We start from the raw sequence: 23871 nt of genomic DNA, 5'->3' as shown, positions 1-23871 counted from the left end.
TCTGCCCAGCCTCCACCAGTCTTTTCAAAGGAAAGATCCCTTCAGTCATGAAACATTCAGACTATTTAACACTTATTGCTGAAATATTTATTAACACTGGCAAACTTCTGGAGAGCGCACTCATGAAGCCAGGCAGTCTGCAGGCCAATCAGACATCAAGACTTTCAACAACCAAAACGCTTTCGGCCGACTTTTTTTCTTTTTTTAAGGGTTTAATTAAAACAAATATGAACTTTGATCCAAGTGGTTAGCAGGGAACTACTGTCCCTGGGGCTGGAGAGTGGCCTCCCATGGGTCACGGCTTCCATCCTACAGGACAGTGGTTTCCCAGTACAATCTCACATACCAGTCAACGTCTGTATAATATATATTTCATTTCCCTCCCCCAGCAAGTGGCTATTTACAGGAAAACATGAAGAGAACTACACTGGACAGACAGGAGATGTAGGAAGAAAGAAACAAACTATGTACAGAGGGAGGGAGTGGAGAATGCAGTTCAGCATGGACAGCAGGAGAGCCCTTCCGAGCCAGCTCCTCACCGTAGGCAAGGCTCCCACATCTCCCCAGGAGCAGGGCTTGTGCTGTGGGGAAAGGGAATCGGCAGATGTTTTTGTGGAGGAAGGTTTGAGGTGGGGTATGAAAAGCAGTGATGCTGGTTAGTACAGAGTAACACCGCTCTTCCAAAAGTGCTTCTGTGGGTTGCCTCCAGTGCTGGGTCCTCGACAGGCGCTCCCTCTCTGCCTGCCTAAGGCAATCTTGCTTCTGTCTATTATGTTGAGAAGTTACCAGGAGCCCAGGTGAGCAAGGAGATGGAAGGACCCTTCATGGCCCTGCTCAGTCAGTCTGGCCCAGCTGTGGTTTCTGGGAGATGAGATGATAATGCATTCTAGTCCAGCACTGCCAATGGATCTCTGGGCATCCAAGAGGGGAGGGAGGGAGAGAGAGAGAGACTGAAAGTGAGTAAGGCTTGGTGCCAGCCCAGCACGCTCAGAGAGCAGTCCATAGCAGAGTGTGCTGCCACAGCTGGGGCTGCGGTGAGGATCCACAGAACTGTGCCCGCTCAGCCATCAGTACTCTTCTACCCAGCCATTTTCTGATATGAATGCATCTATCACCTCCTTCATAGCAAGGTTTGGGATCAGCTGGTCTTGGGTCAAAGGACTTCGGGTCACAGGGTCAAAGTGACCAACACGCTGAAAGGGAAAAGAGACCATAAGGAGGATGGAAATAGAGCAAAAACCTGAGTAACCAGCCCCTTACCCTGTTGCTGCATCTGCATCCCCTAGGCCTGCCAGAGACCTCCCAGCCACTCAGTCAGTCTCGGTTCCCCGGGTATAGCTAGCCCCATGTGCCCCCTTGCTACCTGAGGGATGCTCCCCACAGACAGGATGCCACAGCTGGACAATTTAATCTACACTGGAGACAGGAGGGGAAGAGACAAGACACTTCTTACTTTAGTGTGTTACTTACCCTAGCAGAAACATCTTTTCAGTCATAACCACAGCTGTGGGGGTTTCAGAAAAAGAACCACCACCCACAACTGGGAGCGGGCTGGCAATCCGATGGCACAGAGCACACACAAAGGAGAGAGCTGAGATGTAACTTAGCTTAGCAATTTAACATTGCTCTGGGTGCACAGACTATCTTTATACTGGCCACTTCCTGAAGACAGGACACTAGGCTAGATGGACCTTTGGTATGACCCAGCATGGCCGTTCTTATGTTATAAATAGATCCAGTGACTAGTATTCAAGGCCCCCATCTAAACATAAGACTCCTCCGAATTCCTCCAAAACTAAAGCCCTCTCACCACATTCCCCCCCGAAAAAGCCTGAGAGAACAGAGGCTTTACAGCATGCCCGGGAGGCCAGACTGGCTCAGTCAGGGCTGGAAAACCCTGGCCGTGAGGTGAGATCCAAAGTGGATGTAGCTTCGCTGAGAGTGCCTAGCCAGCAGCACCGCAATTAAAGCAGGGGCCTGGTAGCTCCAACACTTCAGACATTCTCCATTGCCCTGGCACCATGCAAGGGAATGGCAGGTTGAGGTAACTGGGACTCAACCCATGCAAAACTTCACAAGATGAAGCATTCAATTCCGTAAGTGTGGCTCCTCTCACTGATGCCCCGTCCTCTAAACAAAGATGGGCTAAGGGACAGAATGGAGCTCAAGCTTTAAAACAAGATACTTCGGTATTTAATATTTGGGTGGTCTCTGAAACCCCACTGCTTTTTCTGCAGGCCCCACCCCTATCCCCAAGTAGATTTCTACATTGTTACCAGGGGCCAGGGCCCACTAACACACCACAGTGCTTGCAAGGGCTGCAGCTGCTCTAGGATGCGGGAGGAAGGAAACATGACAGGGAAGCACCTGACCACTGAGAGTTTAGTCTGTGTCGCCCTTCCCCAGTACAGTCAGTTTCCAACCTTTGGGTGGGTTTTTCACCCCCCAAAGGGGGGTGCAAACTTACACAATCAGCCAGGGGGCCTCAGGTGCAGGCCCAGCATCTGGAACTACATTAACTCATGTTTGGAGACTGATTTGATTTTAAGTTGCTATCTCCTAAAAATTGCCCTGGGTTTCTCTCCCTCACATGGGCACCCACACTCTTCCTTTCCTCCTGCCCTCCCACTCAGATGCCCAACACTCTGGTTCTCCCATTACCTGAAGATGTTCTTCTATATCTTTCCTGTCGTAGGTAATCCCACTGGGTGTGATACAGGGCTCTCGCATCAGTTCAAAACTGATCTTCCCACAGAGGTAATCAGGGATGTCTCGCTTCTGACTCGAGAGAACAAAAGTTCAGCATTAGGGAGCCATCATACAACAGGCCCATCTCCGGTCTAGTGCAGCAAACCAATGAACAGGTGACCCAGGGACAGGACCTCAGCATGGGTGCAAGAAGCACAGATTCCATTGCCAAGTCAGGCACACGATGGAGATCCCTGCATTGCATATCAGAAAAAACAGCTGGGGAATGAGGGGGCATTGGTTTTCTCTCTCTCTCTCTCTCTTCCCACAAACACACAGGCCATATTTGCACTCCAACTAACCATTAAATCCACCACCAGCTGAAGCTTCTACTATATGGTTTATATTCCATCCAGATAGATACCTGGCCTTCTCCACGGCTACCACATCCAGGAGAACAGCTGACTGACAGTGAACAGTTCACAACCTTTTCTGCTATGAAATGCCCCATCGCCACCAGCCATTGCAGCTGGAGTCCCAAGCTCATCCTCAAATCTGGGGCTCCGTTCCCTCCCATGTGGCATCTGGCCTTCTGGTCCAGCTCTCATCTGAGAGAGACCTGGTACTCACGAGAGTTTTAAATTAGTCCAACAGCAGGGTGGTGGTGGGGAGAACATGAAGGATGGGATAAGCCACCTTATCTTTGGCACCCCGAGCTAAGCCACCTTATCAGTCATGTTTGATGCCCTCCCTCTGCGCACTCCTTGTCTGGTCACAGCTGCCACACCTATTTAAGCCCATCCTCACCTTCCTCTTCTCATCCACCTGAGAGAACAGCTCATCCATATCTGCTAGGTACTTGTCCTGAAAGAGAAATAACCCCTTTAATGGTAGGGAAATGGGGAAAGGGCCCTGCAGGACTTTGTTGCCTCTTCAGTGTCTCTCAGGCTGCAGAGACTTTGGCACAAACACTGCAGCCATTGATGGGGAATTGTTCCCTCACCCACCCCAACAGCACGGGAGTCACTTGGCAGAACCACTTTTACAGAGAACAAACTGGCTGGCTCACAGCAAAAGTTGATAAGGATCTTGGTCTCTCAAGGATCCTGAGGAACAGGATTTGGTGTGTCCCCTTGCCAGCCTCTATCTGCTGATTTCAGAGTGTCAATCACATACAGGCAGGAACACATCTTCCGACCTGCTGAGTAGTTACTGCTCTACACTGCTGTACAGGAGACTTGGATTTAACTCTCAGACTCACTACCTAGACAACTGGGGCTGGCTATGTGTTGTTAACAGTGTCAGCCATAACAGAGGGGATGGGAACGGTCTTGCATGTCAATCAGTAGTGGCTCATGTGGTTGATAAAGCAGCAGTGCTGACAGCTTCCAAAAAGAGTCAGTCTGATTTTGCCAGAAGAACATGGGCACAGGAATAAAGATCTTCACGGCTGTAAAGTGGGCATACAAAAAGCCCACTGTCCACTTCATGCACAGCAACTGTTTGTGGGTTGGGCACAGAATTTAGACGGTAAAAGCAACAACGTTCAACTCATCTTTAACACCTACTGCAGGGCAGTAAGAGCACCAGGAACAGTATGCACTCTGCTCACACAAAACCCCTCCATCATCCCCCACGGCCACCCCACGTATTCTTCTGACTCATCACAGCACCCCTGAAAGTCAGGAAATTGCTACAGGCATGTCCCCTCTAGTCGTACTCTAATAGGATGCTCCAGAATCCCCACAAAGATTCTACTATGGTCTATTCCAACAACTATTCCCTCAGTGATGCTCTTCCTTGGTGCCTGATCCCTACTCAACTGCAATGAACCCAAAGCAGCACTGTTATCCTCCACAGCTCACGCAGGACTACCATCTTCTGTGCTGGGAAAAAAACCCAGCTGGACTGTGTTCATACCCCACAGATCTGCTCCACAAGCAGGAGCTGTGGCGTGGTGGTCCTGGAGAAGAACATCCCCTTGGGCTTGCTGCTCACACCAAGTCGGGACACATGCCCAACACTACCCAGGAGGCCCAAATCCACACTGAGGGGATGGATTCATGAGGTTGCCTCACATGTTTGGCTTCAACGTTAGCCAGTTGGGCCCGGCTCCGGCTCTCATCCACGTTCTCCTCTTGTTGTGTCCTTCGGTATTCATCCAGCTCTCTAGGGAAGAACCAGGGGGATAACTTTCTAACTATACAGATAGTTAAGCACTGGAACAAGTTATCTAGGGAGGCTGTGGAATCCCTGTCAGTGGAGGTTTATACGAACAGGTTAGACAAACACCTGCTGGGATAGTCTAGGTTTACTTAGTCCTGCTTCAGCACAGGGGGCTGGACTTGACCTCTCAAGGTCCTTTCCAGCCCTACATTTCTATGATTATAGTCCAGAGCAAATGATCAGCAAAGGAACTTGAAATGCCACAATGGAGGAGAAGGAATGTTCAGCTCTGAATGAACACGCTCTTAATTTCCCTTTCTTCACCTTCTTAGTGCAAGGACTCCGGCTTTCCCAGAAAGCCAGATAAGCAGGGACTCTCCACCATTTCAATAGTGTGAGCTTCCTTAGGGCAGTGCCTTCTAAGTGCCAGGGTAAGCTCTGGTAGAAGGCCACTATCTTGTCACCAATTTCAGGGTACTGGGAAATGTTTACAAAAGCTTATCTTTTCCCCTCCTCCCTTCGCACATGGGAGGGTCATCCTGTGGGATTCTGCCCTTCCCTGCCTGAGACCAGTGTTGTCTGGGACACAGTCCCTCCCTTCTGCTTACACAGCTCTAGTGGTCTTCAAGATTCCCCTCATCCCTCCAGGCTGCGGAGAAGGCTTGTCTACCCTGTGCATTAATCCATTGTAGACGGGTGTAAATCCGAGTGCACACTAGAGTGTCATGCACTAACTGATCCATGTGGATCCTGCTAGCACACACTAGAACCTCCCACCTGCACAGTAACGTACTATTGTTTGAAATGGACAAATTTGAGAGCAACAAAACTGGTAAAAGGTTTAGAAAACCTGACCTATGAGGAAAGGCTGAAAAAACTGGGCATGTTTAGAGAAAAGTGACTTGAGTGAGGGAGGCTTTGATAACAGTCTTCAAATCTGCTAAGGACTGTTACAAAGAGAACTGTGATCAATTGTTCTTTGCATCCACTGGATGTAGGACAAGTAGTAATGAGCTTAATATGTAGCAAGGGAGACTTAGAAAGTTTTTCCTAATATCTAACCTAACTATAAGAGTAGTTAAGCACTGAAATAGGCTTCCAAGGGAGGTTGTAGAATCTCCATTATTGGAGGTTTTTAAGAACAGGTTAGTTAAACACCTGTCAGGGGTGAACTAGGTTTACCTGGTCCTGCTTCAGGGCAGGGGGCTGGATTTGATGATGTCTCAAAGTCCCTTCCCATCCTACTTTTCTGTGGTTCTATGACTAAGGTGCACTAAGGAACTTTAGTGGACACTAGTAGGGTTCACACAGGTCAGTTAGTGTGACTCCCTAGTGTGCACTAGAATTCACACCCCACTAGTGTGGACTAATGCCAAGTGTAGAAAAGCTCAGAGATTTCTATCTGCATTACCTCTCCTTCTCAGCCATGATGAGTTTGGTTAGATAGGAGTGCAACTCATTTTCCTGGTTGATCCTTTTCTCTTCAATGTTGTTCCAGCGCTTCTTCTTGGCAATCCGCAGTGCACTTGGAATGTCATCCCCAAAATTCAGTCGCTGTTCCTTGGCTAGGTTATAGGCTGGGGAGACAAGAAGTGCTCTCAAGGTTGGGGGCAGGGTGGAAGAAGCTGATGCTTTGCTAAATCTAGTTAGTAGGTATATCTAATAAGAGGTGGGATTTGGGACAGTGGATTATGGCTCCCACCTCCTTTGCTTTAGCCAGGTGAGTCTGGTTTTGCCCCTCTCCCTGAAGGAGGGAACAGTGAGAGACAACACCTGTGCCTTTGAGTGCTACATCACTCCCTCAGTACAAAGCAGCAAATGGGGAATAAATCCTTGGGCCAAGAGCTGCACACAATGACTTGGACTCCATTGGACCATCTCCATATAGAAGCTGATCAAATCACTGATTTCTACACAGTTTAAGAAGAAACTGACTCCTGTTTAGGGCTTCGTCCCCAATCAAATATCAGCCTGTTGTCAAGTGCAGAACCAAGATACAGGGAGTGGCATTTAAACTGATTTAAACTGAGAGGAATTGGATATTGGCAGTCTGAAGTGACTATACAGAACTAAACACCAGTCTTTTCTAGCTTAAAATCACATTTTGTATTTCGACAAATTGTGACTTGTGCCATATACTGGTGTCTGTTTTGTAAGAGAGGCCCATTCATTTCTCTGCAGCCATGGCCCTCGTCACGGTGAATGTTTTGTATCGCTCAATTCTCTGCATGTTAGCAACAGCCCAAGATAGGCCCTGGTATCCTGTTAATATTGGAGGTCCTGGCCACCTCTATAGGTTGGTGACAGCTTGTTCCAGGCCTGAACATTTAATAGGAAGACACTGCTCACCTCTCTGCAAGTTAGCGATGGCCTCATCATAGTTCTCCATCTCCATCTGGCACTGCCCCAGAAAGAAATGGGCCTTCACTGACTGGCTGTCTAGTTCCAGGGCATGCTTACAATCTGCCAGGGCCTTCTCATGTTGCTGCATCTTCAGGTAACACAAGGCTCGGTTGGTGTAGTATACTGCCACTAAGGGGTTCCGGTTCTGGAAGAAAAGTCAGACACATTAAAGGTCTGCCAAGGATAACACAAAGCATATGAGACTTTCATAACTGCACATGGATGGGAAGGGACAGAAGGGTTCAAGTCTTTTTCCTGCTCTTAGTATCTGTGAAATCTAATTATTACTGGACTGGTCCTCACTGTTCAGGTTGTTTGCTCAACATAATACTAACAGTCACAAGCAGTGCCGAAGCATGCAAGCTCTGGACTGCTGTGCTCTAGTATTTAACCTGCTTGGCCTACTGCACATTACCCTTTACAATATGGAGCCACAATTTAGGTACCAGGATGGAAACTAGCATTAAAAGCTTTCTATCTGGGCAGGCTACTGAATCCTGCCTCATGTTTCCAGAAGTGCAAATGCAGAATTCTGCTTTTCTCTCTCATTTAAGCCTTGACAAGGCCCACCAGGCAGGAGTGTGCCTTTCCTTCACTGGGCCAGAGAAAAGATACACCACTGAGATGCTCCACAGACTCCTCATTATCCAGTAGACAAGGTGAGATAGAGTTCTAAAGCCCACACAGGATAGTTTTGCTCAGAAATCCTGCAAAGTATAGTTGGATCCAGAGGTTTGCTTTGTGGGAGAGACCTGATCCTTGACCTGAATTATTTTAAATTACATAAATATTTTGCTAGAGCCAGTCAGGCAGGAACTGTACATGCTTCCCCTGCAGAGCTCTGCCAGTGCAATACAATCCTGACCTAATGCAGCCTCTGCTATCCCAAACCCTGGGCCTCCAAATAACAAACACCAGTGCACTTCTTGATCTGCTACACCCTGGACAGTTCCAGTCCTGCCTAACCTCCTCCCAGTTCACCACATTCCTTAACACGAGACCCTTGGTATTCTAGCTCTGGACCTCCACTTACTCTGCCAATGCACTACAGTCCTGACCTGCAGCACCGGCTATTCTAGTCCTGGGAACTCTGGCACAGCTCCATTGATGTATCTCAATCCCGACTCGTACCCTCTCCTAGCTACTCAAGTTTTGGATTTCTCCACTCTGCAGTGATTTGATGATGTGGACTAAGATCCACAGAAAACTCTGAAGAGATCAATACACATTTTCACTTGTGAGTGACTCAAGAAAATTTGAACCCAAGTCTCCAAAGACAAAAGGCTCTAGCTCTCAGACCACAACTTGTTCAGTAAATGGATTCAAGTGATGTTAACCAGCATGTCCTTAGAGCTAAGTTATCACTCCTGTCTTTCTAAACAGGAGACAACAATGAAGAGTCTAAAGCTGTATAATCTTGGCCCATCATCTATTTCTCAAAGGAATGTTTTGTATGTTGTTTACAAGTTCATCATCATGGACCCAACTAACAAGCTTTAGCAGTTACCATGAACCAGCAGGCAGGTTGATACACGAAAACACACTTAAAGAGCAGTACCAGGATAGGCAAACTAGGAAAACCATGAATGCTACATTGAGACATGCTAGATGGTGACAGTCACCCAAATCAAGAGTGTATTAATCATAGAATATCAGATTAGACAACACAGAGGAGAGGCGATTTGTTGAGGGTGTGTGAGTAAACACAGAATAGACAGACTACACAAACTGGCTTTTGTAATGCTATGTTCCTAATGAAACAGAGGAAATACTAGACTCAGCTAAATACCAGGCGGGGCACAGAGACTATTCCAGACCTAGGAGAAAAGCATCCCCATCAGTAATCTCCTAACATTAGCAGCGAAGAGTGTTTAAAGAAATTTCCTTCAATCTCAAACTGTGCATCTCAGTCTGCAGAGTCAGAGAGAGAAAAAACCCCCTTGTGACAGGCATGATACAAGCAAAGAGTTTTATTCCCAAGACATATGCTTAGGAACACAAATCCCCAAGAGCCATGTCAGTATGAGCTCTAGATTATGGTTCTGATAGTAAACCTGGAATCTGGACCACATCAAAGGTTCAAGTGCTGCACTAGACAGAGCTCACAAGCACTGCAGTGCAGCGTTATATAGAATGGGTCCTTTGGACGATATTTTAAACTAAGATCCTTCCTGCCCATAACCAGTGGATACTGAAGTAGAAACTAAGGCCCTATCAATAAATACTTCAATTATAGGGCTAACGGTCCCATATAGTACTTTGTGGAGAGACTAGGAGATAAACAGTGTCCTGTCCAAACCCTTTCAGCATCATAAATTCCAACATCCCCAGCTGTTTGCCTTTACTGCCATTAAAAGAAAAGGAGTACTTGTGGCACCTTAGAGACTAAAAAATTTATTTGAGCATAAGCTTTCGTGTGCTACGGCTCACTTCATCGAGCTATAGCTCACAAAAGCTTATGCTCAAATAAATTTGTTAGTCTCTAAGGTGCCACAAGTACTCCTTTTCTTTTTGCGGATACAGACTAACACGGCTGCTACTCTGAAACCTGTTTACTGCCATTGCCACTAACAAGTCTCAACTCACCTTTTTGTAAAAGATTGATATCCCAAGTCTGACCAGCCAAGATCAGCATCCCAAGCAGAGCAATAACTGGAATGCTAAAAACATTGTCTGGGCCTAAATCCATAGGGTGTGTACACCTGAGTGTGAAACGTTTTTCCAGGCCTCCTGTTCCCAAGGGGCTCTTGTTACCAACACAGCACTGAAGGAGGGACTAGGCCTCCAAAGAAGCAGGGACCTTAGCCTAGATTCTTCCCAAGCAGTGTGGGGTGGGGTGTGTGCACCCGTGTGTTTTCAAGCAGGAACTGAGTCCTGCAGTACCGCCTTTCCAGGGACACACAAGGGATACTGGCCTCTGCCTCAAACAGCTCAGCCCCAATGTGTGAACTGGCCCTCACCCTACACAGCTCAGCTCTACCTCCCCCAGACAGCTCGGCTCGGCCCCCCGCAGTGGGTGCCAGCCCCTCCCCCCAAGACGGCTCGGCTCGGCCTCCCGCAGTGGGTGCCAGCCCCTCCCCCCCAGACGGCTCGGCCCCCCGCAGTGGGTGCCAGCCCCTCCCCCCCAGACGGCTCGGCTCGGCCCCCCGCAGTGGGTGCCAGCCCCTCCCCCCAAGACGGCTCGGCTCGGCCTCCCGCAGTGGGTGCCAGCCCCTCCCCCCCAGACGGCTCGGCCCCCCGCAGTGGGTGCCAGCCCCTCCCCCCCAGACGGCTCGGCTCGGCCCCCCGCAGTGGGTGCCAGCCCCTCCCCCCCAGACGGCTCGGCTCGGCCCCCCGCAGTGGGTGCCAGCCCCTCCCCCCCAGACGGCACGGCTCGGCCCCCCGCAGTGGGTGCCAGCCCCTCCCCCCCAGACGGCACGGCTCGGCCCCCCGCAGTGGGTGCCAGCCCCTCCCCCCCAGACGGCACGGCTCTATCTCCCCCGCAGTGGGTGCCAGCCCCTCCCCCCAGACGGCTCGGCTCGGCCCCCCGCACTGGGTGCCAGCCCCTCCCCCCCAGACGGCTCGGCTCGGCCCCCCGCACTGGGTGCCAGCCCCTCCCCCCCAGACGGCTCGGCTCGGCCCCCCGCACTGGGTGCCAGCCCCTCCCCCCCAGACGGCACGGCTCGGCCCCCCGCACTGGGTGCCAGCCCCTCCCCCCCAGACGGCACGGCTCGGCCCCCCTACCCCTCATGGGTGCCAGCCCCTCCCCCCCAGACGGCACGGCTCTATCTCCCCCGCAGTGGGTGCCAGCCCCTCCCCCCAGACGGCTCGGCTCGGCCCCCCGCACTGGGTGCCAGCCCCTCCCCCCCAGACGGCTCGGCTCGGCCCCCCGCACTGGGTGCCAGCCCCTCCCCCCCAGACGGCTCGGCTCGGCCCCCCGCACTGGGTGCCAGCCCCTCCCCCCCAGACGGCACGGCTCGGCCCCCCGCACTGGGTGCCAGCCCCTCCCCCCCAGACGGCACGGCTCGGCCCCCCTACCCCTCATGGGTGCCAGCCCCTCCCCCCCAGACGGCACGGCTCTATCTCCCCCGCAGTGGGTGCCAGCCCCTCCCCCCAGACGGCTCGGCTTGGGTGCCAGCCCCTCCCCCCCAGACAGCTCGGCTCGGCCCCCCGCACTGGGTGCCAGCCCCTCCCCCCCAGACGGCTCGGCTCGGCCCCCCGCACTGGGTGCCAGCCCCTCCCCCCCAGACGGCACGGCTCGGCCCCCCGCACTGGGTGCCAGCCCCTCCCCCCCAGACGGCACGGCTCGGCCCCCCTACCCCTCATGGGTGCCAGCCCCTCCTCCCCAGCTCCCCACATCCCCCCCAGCCAGGCTGTAACAGCTAATTCGCAGTATTCCCCCTCCCCCCAAGGCCTCAGCTTGGTCCTGTAGGCCGCACGGCTCCCCCGTCCCTCCAGCCCACGTTAGGCCCCCCGCGCCCCCCAGCCCGCACTCACGATGGCCCGGCCGTAGCAGGCGGCCGCCTCGGGGTACTTGCGGCTGACGAAGAGCCGGTTGCCCTGCTCCTTGTGCTCCTGGGCGCTGTGGCTCTTCTCGGGGCTGCCCCCGCCCGGGCCGCCCCCGAGCCCGGCCGCCGCGCTGCCGCGGGGCCCCCCGCACGGCCCCCCGCCGCCGGGGCCGCCCCCCAGCCCCAGGCCGCCGCTCTCCTTCTCCTCCTTCCCCTTCATGCCGCAGCCCAGCGCTCCCCTGCGGGGCCCGGCCGGATCCCTGCGGCCTCGCACTGCGACAGCCCGGCCGGCCCTGCCCGAGCCCGCCTCCGCCCCGCCCCGCCCGCAGCCAGCGGGACTTCCGGCGGGGCGGGGCGGGGCGGGGCGGGGCCGGGCCGGGCCGGGCCTGGCGGGACGGGGACGGGGACGGGGACGGGGACGGGGAGACGGAGTCGGTGCTGGGGGAGGCAGAGTGAGGGAGCGATGGGGGTAGTGGGGGGATCAGGAGGATGAACTGGGGGGGGTCAGGAGGCTGGAGTGGGGGGCTGGGAGAGGGAGGGAGCTACGGGGATAATGGGGGGGAGGGAGGAGTGGGAGGATGGACGGGGGGGTCAGGGCTGAGGGGGTCAGGAGGTTGGAGTGGGGGGCTGGGAGAGGGAGGGAGGAGTGGGGGGATCAGGAGGATGAACTGGGGGGGGTCAGGAGGCTGGAGTGGGGGGCTGGGAGAGGGAGGGAGCTACGGGGATAATGGGGGGGAGGGAGGAGTGGGAGGATGGACGGGGGGGTCAGGGCTGAGGGGGTCAGGAGGTTGGAGTGGGGGGCTGGGAGAGGGAGGGAGGAGTGGGAGGATCAGGAGGATGGACGGGGGGAGTCAGGAGGCTGGAGTGGGGGGCTGGGAGAGGGAGGGAGCTACGGGGATAATGGGGGGGAGGGAGGAGTGGGAGGATGGACGGGGGGGTCAGGAGGCTGGAGTGGGGGGCTGGGAGAGGGAGAGAGCTACGGGGATAATGGGGGGGAGGGAGGAGTGGGAGGATGGATGCGGGGGTCAGGGCTGAGGGGGTCAGGAGGTTGGAGTGGGGGGCTGGGAGAGGGAGGAAGCTACGGGGATAATGGGGGGGTGGGAGGATGGATGCGGGGGTCAGGAGGCTGGAGTTGGGGGCTGGGAGAGAGAGGGAGTTAGGGGAATAATGGGGGGAGGGAGGATCAGGAGGATGACTTGGGGAGGTTAGGGCTGAGGGGGCTGAGAGAGTTAGGGAGCTGAGGATGGGGTGGGGAGATAGAGTGGGGGTCAGGGGGCTGAAGGGTGGGGCTAGGAGGGTCAGGGCTGAGGGAGGAAGGAAGAGTTAGGGCTGAGGGAGGCAGGGGTGGGAGGAAGGGGCTGGGAGGGTCAGGAGGATGGAGTGGGGGAAGGTCAGGGCTGGGAGAGTTAGGGAGCTGAGGAGGATGGGGTGGGAGATAGAGTAGGGGTTAGGGGGCTGAAGGGTGGGGCTAGGAGGGTCTGGGCTGAGGGGTCTATGAGGGTTCAGGGGGCTGGAATGGGGGGCTTGGAGGAGGCCTGGGAGGGTCAGGAAGCTGAGGGTGTTGGAGTGGGGGCCAGGGAGATGGAGTAGGGGGCTGGGTGGTAAAAGCAGGCACAGAGCGCTGCACGGAAATAAAGACCAGCGCAGCGAGGGGCTAGTCGGGCAAGGAGAGCTGCAGCTTTCTGGGGTGCAGGGAGAGCCAGGCTTAGAGGCAGCGCCTTGAGGGGGGCCATAAGGACCAAAGGTGCTAAGAGGTAGAGAGGCCTGCTAGAGAACAGGGTGGGGTGAAGGACTGGGGGTAGAGAAAGAAGAGAGAATGCTGACAGGGCAAGTAGAAGGTGAATGATGCAAGGAAGGGTTTGGGGTTTGCAGGGAGGGGAGTTAAGTATCAGCATTTTCTCCCCACAAGGTCTCTGCTCTGTAGTTCCACCAGCATCAAGTTTGTTTGTCCTCCTCTTTTAGATGTTCTTTGTCCTCAGTGTCCTGGAACCCTGAAACATGCCATTAAGTGGAGAGCTGTATGGTTGTGAAGACCCCACCTACTGGAGGACAGTGTTTGATGTCTACTGCGATGTACTCAAAGCCAAAGGAGGCAAGAAGAAAAACCTTTTTGAGCTGGATAAATGGTAAACCCTCCAGCATTTAAAATGGTTTCTTTTCTGAAGCACTGGTCTGTCAAGGAACACCACCTTGTCACCTGTTGAGGAGGCATACAGCTATGAGTCCTGTCCATAGTAGCTGTACTGTCCACTGTCTTTCAGTGTGAAATCCCTGCCAACTGTTCTTAGTAGCAGCTGGGTCTTCAATAGTATGAGCTTCCTCACAGCAGTGCCCGCTCAGTACCAGCTGCAACTCCAGCTGCATGAACAGGTAGGTTCAAGAATATATTTTGACTCCTTGTCTGCCAATGGGACTTTGTTTCAGGTATCAGGAGGAGCTGCCAGGTGCTATTGCAGGAAGGAAAGAAAAATATCTGACACAGGGTGAAGTGGTGAAACTGATGGAATGGAAACTTGCTGTAAGTAGGTTTCCCCAGATGAATTGCTACATGTAACAGCTCAGCCATATAATCAAAGTGTGTGTATAGTGGCAGGGAAGGTCTAAGGCTACATTACAGCTTAAGTCGACATAAATTATGTTGCTCAAGTGTGTGAATTAGCCATCCCCTTGAACAACATAATTTATGCCAATTTAAGCACCAGTGTGGAGAGCGCGGTGTCAGTGAGAAGGCTGCTACTGCTACTTGCAGGGTTTGGGGTAATTAGACTCACGATCCATAGAGTGACTATATTAGAGATCTTACAGTGGGGCAGCTGCATCGGTGCTGCTGTAAACTCTCTAGTGTAGGTGTGGGCTCAGAGCCTTGGGGTCTATAACATTTTCAATTGCTGGTGGTTTGGAACTCTGCTGGTTATATTTACTTTTTTTTTTTTTTTAACCCGTGTGATAAGAGGCTGATGTTGCCAGTCTTAAAGCCTCTATAGTTAATATCTATTTAATTCTGTTAATATTGTTAAGGTACTGCAGTCAAGGAAAACAATCCAGCCAAATCCTCCGGTCTGTCTGAACCATGCTTGATGCACAACTGTGGGAGGAGCAATGGTGTCTTTATGCTATCTTTGTGGCTCCTGAATTGAGTGGTTATTGTAGCCCCCCAACACAAAACTTATAGAAGCCTCAGGCTTGCTGTAAATTGCAGTCAGCTGCCATAGCCCCAAGGGATTTTCCCAGCAGTCAGTGATCACAGGGGCATATGGCTTTTCTGCCACATGCAGGTGCCCAGGCTATGACCCCTACATAGGATCCTATAATGGGGATGGCATAGAGCCACTGTGCCAGGTAGCAGCCGCCTCACCTTCTGAGGCTGAGGATTTGGCCCCTTATTTAAAAGTTTATCCTCTGTTTGCATTAATAATACCTTAGAATATCAGAGCAGGAATATTTTTAAACAAATAGCATACCTTGAATTTAACTTTTTGCATTTCACACAGCTTGGTAAGTTTCTTCTGACTAGCACAACAGAGCTGTGTGTGGCTTTCCCAACAATAGGGGAATTATTCTTCAGTCACTTATTTATGAAACATTAATATGGTACACAATTCTTTACAAACAAGGAGGTAGGATCCCTGCTGCATAATAATCAAATTAAATTATCATGGGCTGTTGACTCACAGGAAGAGGGTGGTTAGTCCAACTATAATGGACAGGGTGGAAAAGTCAAAGGGAGTATTTAGGAGAGAGGAGCAGGAGGAGCATAGGGGATAAGGTGAGGGGAGATGGTGGAAATTAAGGTAAGAAACTAGTGGCATTGTAATAAGACAGAGGCTTGAAGGTGCGGTCAGAGAAGCCCATGCTTAGGCTTTATCTACACTGGGAAAGAGGAAAAGTAGATGAAGACCCTGAAGTGATGTGAGGAGTTGGGGGTGATGTGCTCAGAGTGTGGGTGAGGAAGCTTCAAATCCCACCCTCCAGCAAAACAAAATATTGCTAGAAGTCTTTTGTTTCATAAAATCGTGCACACTTAGGGTTTTAAAAACACCTTTTCCCCCCAAACAGAGCCTCAGTTCTGAGCCTCAGCTCACTTGGCATTCTCCTTTTAAAATACTCACACAGCTTTTTCATTTTCTGGACCATGCTTGAGGATAAAGATCCCCACCTGAGGTGTCTTCCTTCCAATCACAAAACATCTCAACCTGGAGAATGCCAGGAAGGGCTCTGCCTCTGGATCACTAGTGGCCCACAGACCATAGCTTGGGAACCTCTGCTAAAAAGAAATATCTCTGGAAGGACTCATTATACTTTTCCCATGTGTTGGAATGGAACTCATGGCCCCACAATATTGAATCTCTTATTATAAAGGCCACTTTTAATTGCTGGTGCCCATAAAGTATAGACTTTTTCCTGTAGCAATGAGCTGTACTCACTTGTAGAGCGAAGAAGCTGAGCCCCTCAGGTTGGGATGTCCTTACCATGCTCTACTCTCTCCTCCCATCTAGCGGGGAAAGTTTCGTCCTCGTCTGCAGCAGCTGGTGGCCACTAACTCCAGTGAAACGGTGGAGATCTGTACAAGGAAAGCTTTCCAGCTCCTTCCAGACGTGGCAGCTGCCATCACTGAGCTGAGCCAGCTAAAGGCTGTGGGACCAGCCACAGCTTCGGGTAAGGAGTTGTGGGAGGGAGGGGATAAATCCAAGAGGGCCAGGGCCTGGCTATACCGTTAGCTAACACATGGGAAGATTGTTCAGGTTTTCCACAGCACTGTGGAAATAGCACCACCCAAATGGTGCTAGTTAGAGTGGGATCTGAAATGCTGATGTTTCCTGGATGATAAACACTTATGGGAGACAGTATTGGCCCTACAACTGAGCGCTGGGGAAAGGAGAGGGGAAGCACCTACATCTGCAACCTGGTCTCAGTTCTTCCCAATCCAGCAAGTAGCCAAACTTGTTTCCAATGGCCAGTTCTTAGAGAGAAGACCTTCGCATGTGCTTAGTGCTGTGGCTGGCGGAAACAGCCAATCAAAGGCATCTGGACTTGCATGGGATGGCGCCTGTATATGAAGGTGTGGCTAGGTCTCTGGCTCAGAGAGAGAGAGAGAGTGTGTGTGTATGTAAAAAGCAGGGGCACATTCACATGTGGGGGAATTAGAGACTGGCTCAAACTGGAAAATTGTAATTCTTATTTCAGTCCCCCTCTCCTCTCAAATTCAAGACTGTTCAAACACCCAGGGTTTCGGTTCAGTCACATCTCTGCTGGGAATACAGGTGCAGACACATACTTTTGGGTTCAGTTTCCATGATGTGTCCTGGAAGGTGGGATCCCGAGTCTGATTCCAGGCGTTTTGAGAACCAGAACAGGGTGGGGGAAGCCACAGGTTTCTCCAAGACACTGGGCAATCACTGTCACGTAGGCTGCCCCATGTCATCTCTTCCTAACCCCAACCCCTTCCTTTTCTCTGCTCAGACCCTTACGCTCTTCCCACTTAGCAATTCTAGCTGCAGGAGCCCCAGAGTCTGCGGCATTTATGGCAGATGAAGCAATGGAGTCTATCCCTGGCCTCACCCCAATTCAGTATACCCTCAAGCACTATATCCTCTACCTGGGCAAGATCCAGCTCTGTGTCAAGAAACTAAACCAAGGTAAGGGTAGGTAGGGTCACTGCCACAGACCTCATAGTGGGTAGGGGAGGGAGGATTGTATCTCTCTGCTTTAGTTAAGGGTTTGTGGTCTGAATTTCAGAAATTATTTGAATTGCAACGAACCCTTTAGTGCTTACAGTAAGGTTGTCATTATGATACAAGAAAACAGTTGTTAGCACAAATGACTGGGAGTCAGGACCCTGGATTCTATTCTTGTCTCTGTCATTGATTGCATGACCTTGGCTGAATCACATAGGCCTGGAGCCTCAAAGGTATTTAAGCACTTAACTCCCATCAATGGGAGTTAAGCTCTTAAATACCTTTGAGGATCTGGGCCCTAGTTTTTCTGTGCTTCAGCTTCCCCCATCTGTAAAATGGAAGTAACATTTACTCACCTCTGCTCAGTGCATTGAGATCCTCACCTGAAAGTTGCCGTAAGTACAACATTGTTGATATCTGGTGTTTCTGCCTCAAGTGATTAATTGAAAAGCAAATTAATTGGTAGTCAAATTCAGGAAACAGAATTTCCTGGTTTCTTAGACCTGAACCTTGCAGTCACTGTAGAGCCTCTCTCATTAGAGCCTGTATTGAAACAGGTTTCAAAGTGGTAGCCGTGTTAGTCTGTATCAGCAAGAACAGCGAGGAGTCCTTGTGGCACCTTAGAGACTAACACATTTATTTGGGCATAAGCTTTCCTGGGCTAGAACCCCCTTCCTCAGAGTGAAAATACAGGAGCAGGTATAAATACATGAAAGGATGGGGGGTTGCTTTACCAAGTGTGAGGTCAGTCTAACGAGATAAATCAATTAACAGCAGGGCACCAAGGGAGGGAAAAAAAAACTTTTGAAGTGGTAAGAGTGGCCCGTTACAGACAGTTGACAAGAAGGTGTGAGTAACGGGCCACTCTTACCACTTCAAAAGTTTTTTTTCCCTCCCTTGGTGCCCTGCTGTTAATTGATTTATCTCGTTAGACTGACCTCACACTTGGTAAAGCAACCCCCCATCCTTTCATGTATTTATAACTGCTCCTGTATTTTCACTGCGTGCATCCGAGGAAGGGGGTTCTAGCCCAGGAAAGCTTATGCCCAAATAAATGTTAGTCTCTAAGGCGCCACAAGGACTCCTCATTGTTTTTGTATTGAAACAGCTGCTCTGCAAGATTTCCCTTATTAACCTTTCCTAGCCTTCTGTGCCCACCATGAATTTGCATTGCCTTTTCATTCTCCCTTCAATTTTTGCTTGACGTTGTGGCCAGCTCCGTCTCCCTCCCCTGCACTGTGTCTTCCTTCTGGATTTCTAAAGGTTTCATTGTGGCAATGATTTTGTCCACTAAGTTTTCCTGCCCTGCTGTACTATATAACCATAGCAGCAGTAGGGCGATTGTAGGCCAGGATTGCTGAGATGCTCTCCTGCCCCAGCCCACATGCACATCAATGAAACAGCAGCAGCTTTTGATCTTTCCCTCCCTCCCAGTCTGGTATGACTGACATTCTCCATTCAGAAGAGGCTCAGAACTGGAATAGCAGGAGGGATGTTTGCAGGGCCGGAGTGAGGTATTGCCAAAGTTGGGTGGCAGCCCAGGAGAGATGCTGCAGATCTGGATCAACGTGCATTGGCAGAGCAGTGTGAGGGAAGTCTCTCATTCTAATCTGTACTATCAGCCTTTCACTTTACTGGGCCACATATCTTACCAAAAATTCATTTGGGAGATGGGGGAGACAGGGTAGGAATCAATCTACATCTGGTTCCTCTACTGATGCAGAGTTTAATTGCTCCCTTCTGATCTTTTCTAGTGGATACAGAGAAAGCATGGACTCCTCATCGTGTGGAGATGTGTCTCTGGGCCTGGGCCGTGGCACAGAAATTGTGTCCTTCACTGCTGCAGACTCTCAGCTTAGGAGAGAAGGCAGCTGATGAGGCAGATGAGGATGTGAGACCCACAAAGAAAGGGAAAACCAGGTGAAAACATTATCAGCCAGGAACCTAACAAGCGTCACTCAGTGTTTGCTGCCTGTTATCCAATGCACAGTTCAACTAAATGCCAAAGCTGGACTCCCTGGGAATCCAAATATTGCCCTTTTTCTGGGGTCATTCAGGGAATGGGTCAAATTGATCGGGTGTGGGAAGAAATAAAGGGAAGCTCTTCTGTTTGAATCACTCCCCATTTCAAGCCAAAGCTGATCTTTCAAACAGAGCCCTATCCTGTAGGTTATATTTCTGAGACCCTAACTCCTCCAGCTCTCTGCTTGGTGTGTGCACTGATTTTTACAATAATTCCTTAATAAACTTTTGATGGTTTTCATAGTACCACATAGTTGGTGTTTGCTTGGTTTCCAACAGGATAATGAGGTGCCAACAGGAAGTGCCCTCTCACACTGTATCTCTCATTTCAGAGTAGCAGCCGTGTTAGTCTGTATTCGCAAAAAGAAAAGGAGTACTTGTGGCACCTTAGAGACTAACAAATTTATTGGAGCATAAGCTTTCGTGAGCTACAGCTCACTTCATCGGATGTATTCAGTGGAAAATACAGTGGGGAGATTTATATACATAGAGAACATGAAACAATGGGTGTTACAATACACACTGTAAGGAGAGTGATCACTTAAGGTGAGCTATTACCAGCAAGAGGGTGGGGGGGGGAAAGAAACCTTTTGTAGTGATAATCAAGGTGGGCCATTTCCAGCAGTTGACAATGTCTGAGGAACAGTGGGGGCTCGGGGGGGGGGGTGGAATAAACATGGGGAAATTGTTTTACTTTGTGTAATGACACATCCACTCCCAGTCTCTATTCAAGCCTAAGTTAATTGTCTCCAGTTTGCCAATTAATTCCAATTCAGCAGTCTCTCGCTGGAGTCTGTTTTTGAAGTTTTTTTGTTGAAGTATTGCCACTTTTAGGTCTGTAAATCGAGTGACCAGAGAGATTGAAGTGTTCTCCATCTGGTTTTTGAATGTTATAATTCTTGACATCTGATTTGTGTCTATTTATTCTTTTACGTAGGGACTGTCCAGTTTGACCAATGTACATGGCAGAGGGGCATTGCTGGCACGTGATGGCATATATCACATTGGTAGATGTGCAGGTGAACGAGCCTCTGATCGTGTGGCTGATGTGATTAGGCCCTATGATGGTGTCCCCTGAATAGATCTGTGGACATAGCGGCAACGGGCTTTGTTGCAAGGATAGGTTCCTGGGTTAGTGGTTCTGTTGTGTGGTTGCTGGTGAGTATTTGCTTCAGGTTGGGGGGCTGTCTGTAAGCAAGGACTGGCCTGTCTCCCAAGATCTGTGAGAGTGATGGGTCGTCCTTCAAGATAGGTTGTAGATCCTTGATGATGCATTGGAGAGGTTTTAGTTGGGGGCTGAAAGTGATGGCTCGTGGCGTTCTGTTATTTTCTTTGTTGGGCCTGTCCTGTAGTAGGTGACTTCTGGGTACTGTTCTGGCTCCGTCAATCTGTTTCTTCACTTCAGCAGGTGGGTATTGTAGTTGTAAGAATGCTTGATAGAGATCTTGTGGGTGTTTGTCTCTGTCTGAGGGGTTGGAGCAAATACGGTTGTATCGTAGAGCTTGGCTGTATACAATGGATCATGTGGTGTGGTCTGGATGAAAGCTGGAGGCATGTAGGTAGGAATAGTAGGTTTCCGGTATAGGGTGGTGGTTATGTGACCATCGCTTATTAGCACCGTAGTGTCCAGGAAGTGGATCTCTTGTGTGGAGTGGTCCAGGCTGAGGTTGATGGTGGGATGGAAATTGTATCTCTCGTCGTATCCCACCTACCTGCTAAACATGAACGGATCTTTCAGGATACCATCCTGGCCCCAGCTCTGGCTTCCTGCAGTATTTACCTCCTTCATCTCCAATAAACCCATTGATTGAAGATTCCTCCAACTGGATCATCAGAGTTCTTCCATCAGAATAGCTGCACGTCATGATCATTAACAGAGCTAGTAATGTGCTCAGCTGTGAACAATAGTCAGACATCATGAAAGTCTCTGCTCTGGAGAGCTTATGCTCTGCATGACATACCCTTACTTATGCCTAGAAAACCTTGCCTTCAGACTCCAAGCAGCATAGAGATAGAATTCCTTCTTGTTAGGGAGTTTTATTCCCGCTCCCCCTTGCGCTTAGAGGGGGAACTCAGCTGAAGGGGGGAATTCACTTGCGTGATTTATCTTCATGGGGCAGGGAGGAGGGGGAGAAGAGAGCCAGCAACAGAGTCTTTTGTCCTCTACTCTCCACAGTAGTTTGTTTGGTGTTGATGGGTCTTCTCTTTTGGGCAGGACGTTTGGTTGGAGACCAGCATTTCACACTAGTTAATGTCTCACACCTGACTGGTGATTTACACAGAGGCGCTCACAATGCAAACTTTCAAATATTATCTTATAACGGCTGTGTCACTTATTGTAAGGAGATTGATGCTTGCAGCAGCTCACAAGCATTCCATAAAGTTTTAACACCATCCTTTAAGTCTCATACCTATTTTAACAATATTAACATACAGGTGAGCCAGACCGATTCCAGCTGTATGTTTATAATGTTTGGTTGAGACATGGGGACCTTGGCATGAGCTGGCATCTGCTCTGCCAGCATCCCATGTGCAACCTATCCCATCAGCTATTTGGTGTATCCTTTAGGTTACTAGATAATACCACTAAAGTTATAGCCCTTTATATTTTCAAATTACTGTACCAATATTAACAAATCCATTCTGGGGTGGCCCCGTGTATTATGAGATACTATGGACCTAGACTATGCAGTAAGGCACCAATGACTTACATGTCTGAGCAGCATGGGATATGGAGGCAGACTAGTAATTATGTGCAGTGATAGCAGATCACAAAATTGTTCAGCAGTTTTATGGGATTGTTTAAAAACAAGTGTACAACAAATTGAAAATATCCAAGGGCTATTTGCATTGTAGGAGAAAAATCCCAACCCATGGCTCTGCAGGAGCCTTCTTGGACTGGGTTGTTAGCCAGCTGGATCTATACTTGGTGTGACAGAACCCAGATAAAGCTGCTGACGTCCTCTTTGAGAGAGGAGCAGGGGCTTGAAGAAGGAGGGTGCTACCATCTATGCCTCTTAAGCTGTACAGGAACAGGGATCTACAGTTGCAGGGTTGAGAGCTGTGCCATGGCAGCTCCTAGGATACACAGGCATGGAAAAAGCAGACAAGTGGAGCTGGAATACTGCAAAAAAACAGGAATGCAACATCAAAAGGGAAATCATGCAGCCCCTCGCACAACTGCATTGCTGAATTATACACAGGGCTCAGTTTAGCCTTCCTGGGCTGCAGCTAAGTTATTACTCTTTAAGAGATGGAGAAACTGAGGCACAGAAAGTTGAAGCAAGTTGTCCAAAGCAGCTGGGATTAGAACTCAGGATTTCCTATTACCTGAGCCTTGCTCAGTCTAGACAGTGCCTATACATTTCCCCTAATATGTTTTTTGCTGCTGGAGCCTACGTTACTAACGCTGTGGAACCAAGGGACCTGTCTCCTGATGCGAGAGGACAGCTGCTGCGTTAGCGGACTCTGCAGAATCCAAACTGCCTCACATCCAAAAATGAATGAGTTTATTAGACAGTCAGTGACACTGGCTGACCTGCCCCGGAGTGGGAAGCGAATGGAGGTGAATGGGAGATGGTTATTTTGGATTTGGAGGGTCAATAAAGAGCAGAGTCAGGAACCAGAAGCCATCAAGAAAGCAAAGCAAGAGACAGAAAATAAGACTGTTTCCCCAGCCAAGCAGTGAGGCAGCCTTGAGGGCAACAGACAGCACTCAGTCCAGCTCCTCGTCAGCTCCCAGAGGCTCATGGCCGCAGTGTGCACAGCATGGAACCCCTTGTATCTCTGGCATGGTTCAGAAAACTTACTGCAGTGATCAGGATTTGTTATCAATCAGGATTGTTTCATGCTGCCTGGAGTTTTCCACTCTAGCAATTTTCCCTTGGGCTTTTCCCCCTCCCACTTGTTTCCATATTTCCTCTTTCTGGGGTCTCGCTTCCTTTCATTCAAGAAGCAAAGTGGCTGGCTGAATAGCAGGGAGGATCTTCTTGGCCCAGTGAGAGCCTGAGCTTCCTCCCTTTGTAGTCAATTGCAAATCTTCCATTGACTTGGTGTTTAAAAATCAAAGTATAAAAGAGTATGGCTACACTATGGTGACTAAACTGGCATAGCTATCCACAGCTATGGTGCCATAACCCCGTAGTGTAACTCAGCCTCAGTGGAAGGGGTTTTCCCTTTACTGTAGGAACACCACCTTCCTAACTGATGGCCGCTAGGTTGACAGAAGAATGCTAGCTAGACACCTCGCTGCGTCTACACTGAGGGTTAAGTCAGCATATCGACATCATTCCGACCTGTGGATTTTTCACACCCGTGAGCAATGTAGGTATGTCTACCACATTTTTAAATGTGGATCAGGACTAAGCGTTGGTCAAAGACCTCTAGGTGTGTTGTATAGAATGTAGACAGGGACTCAAAGTCCTCAGCAT

The 23871-nt window shown here is 50.4% G+C and overlaps 2 protein-coding genes across 4 annotated transcripts; one reads left to right on the top strand and one right to left on the bottom strand.

Moving 5' to 3' along the window:
• Positions 1-64: 64 nt before the first annotated feature.
• On the bottom strand, positions 65-12063 carry STUB1 (STIP1 homology and U-box containing protein 1). The gene is made up of 7 exons (XM_073362619.1): positions 11734-12063; positions 7204-7402; positions 6266-6431; positions 4767-4857; positions 3496-3552; positions 2662-2778; positions 65-1193 (listed from the first exon to the last, which is right to left on the bottom strand). The coding sequence occupies exons 1-7, from the start codon at positions 11962-11964 to the stop codon at positions 1068-1070; spliced, it is 987 nt and encodes a 328-aa protein (XP_073218720.1). The 5' UTR covers positions 11965-12063; the 3' UTR covers positions 65-1067.
• Positions 12064-12153: 90 nt separating this feature from the next.
• LOC140918377 (uncharacterized) lies at positions 12154-19687 on the top strand. Of its 3 annotated transcripts, none has more exons than XM_073362616.1 (6): positions 12154-12196; positions 13707-13870; positions 14169-14262; positions 16241-16400; positions 17228-17380; positions 19174-19687. In XM_073362616.1, the coding sequence occupies exons 2-6, from the start codon at positions 13743-13745 to the stop codon at positions 19341-19343; spliced, it is 705 nt and encodes a 234-aa protein (XP_073218717.1). In that variant the 5' UTR covers positions 12154-12196; positions 13707-13742; the 3' UTR covers positions 19344-19687. The 3 variants fall into 3 exon arrangements, with proteins under 3 accessions (XP_073218717.1, XP_073218719.1, XP_073218718.1); XM_073362618.1 differs by lacking the exon at positions 12154-12196 and adding an exon at positions 13334-13582; XM_073362617.1 differs by lacking the exon at positions 12154-12196 and having other exon boundaries at positions 13591-13870.
• The last annotated feature ends 4184 nt before the right edge of the window (positions 19688-23871 follow it).

Source organism: Lepidochelys kempii, chromosome 10 (genome assembly GCF_965140265.1).
Source record: "Lepidochelys kempii isolate rLepKem1 chromosome 10, rLepKem1.hap2, whole genome shotgun sequence".
NCBI lineage: Eukaryota > Metazoa > Chordata > Testudines > Cheloniidae > Lepidochelys > Lepidochelys kempii.
Note: the sequence above shows the minus strand (reverse complement) of the source record. Positions and strands in the feature narration are given on the sequence as shown.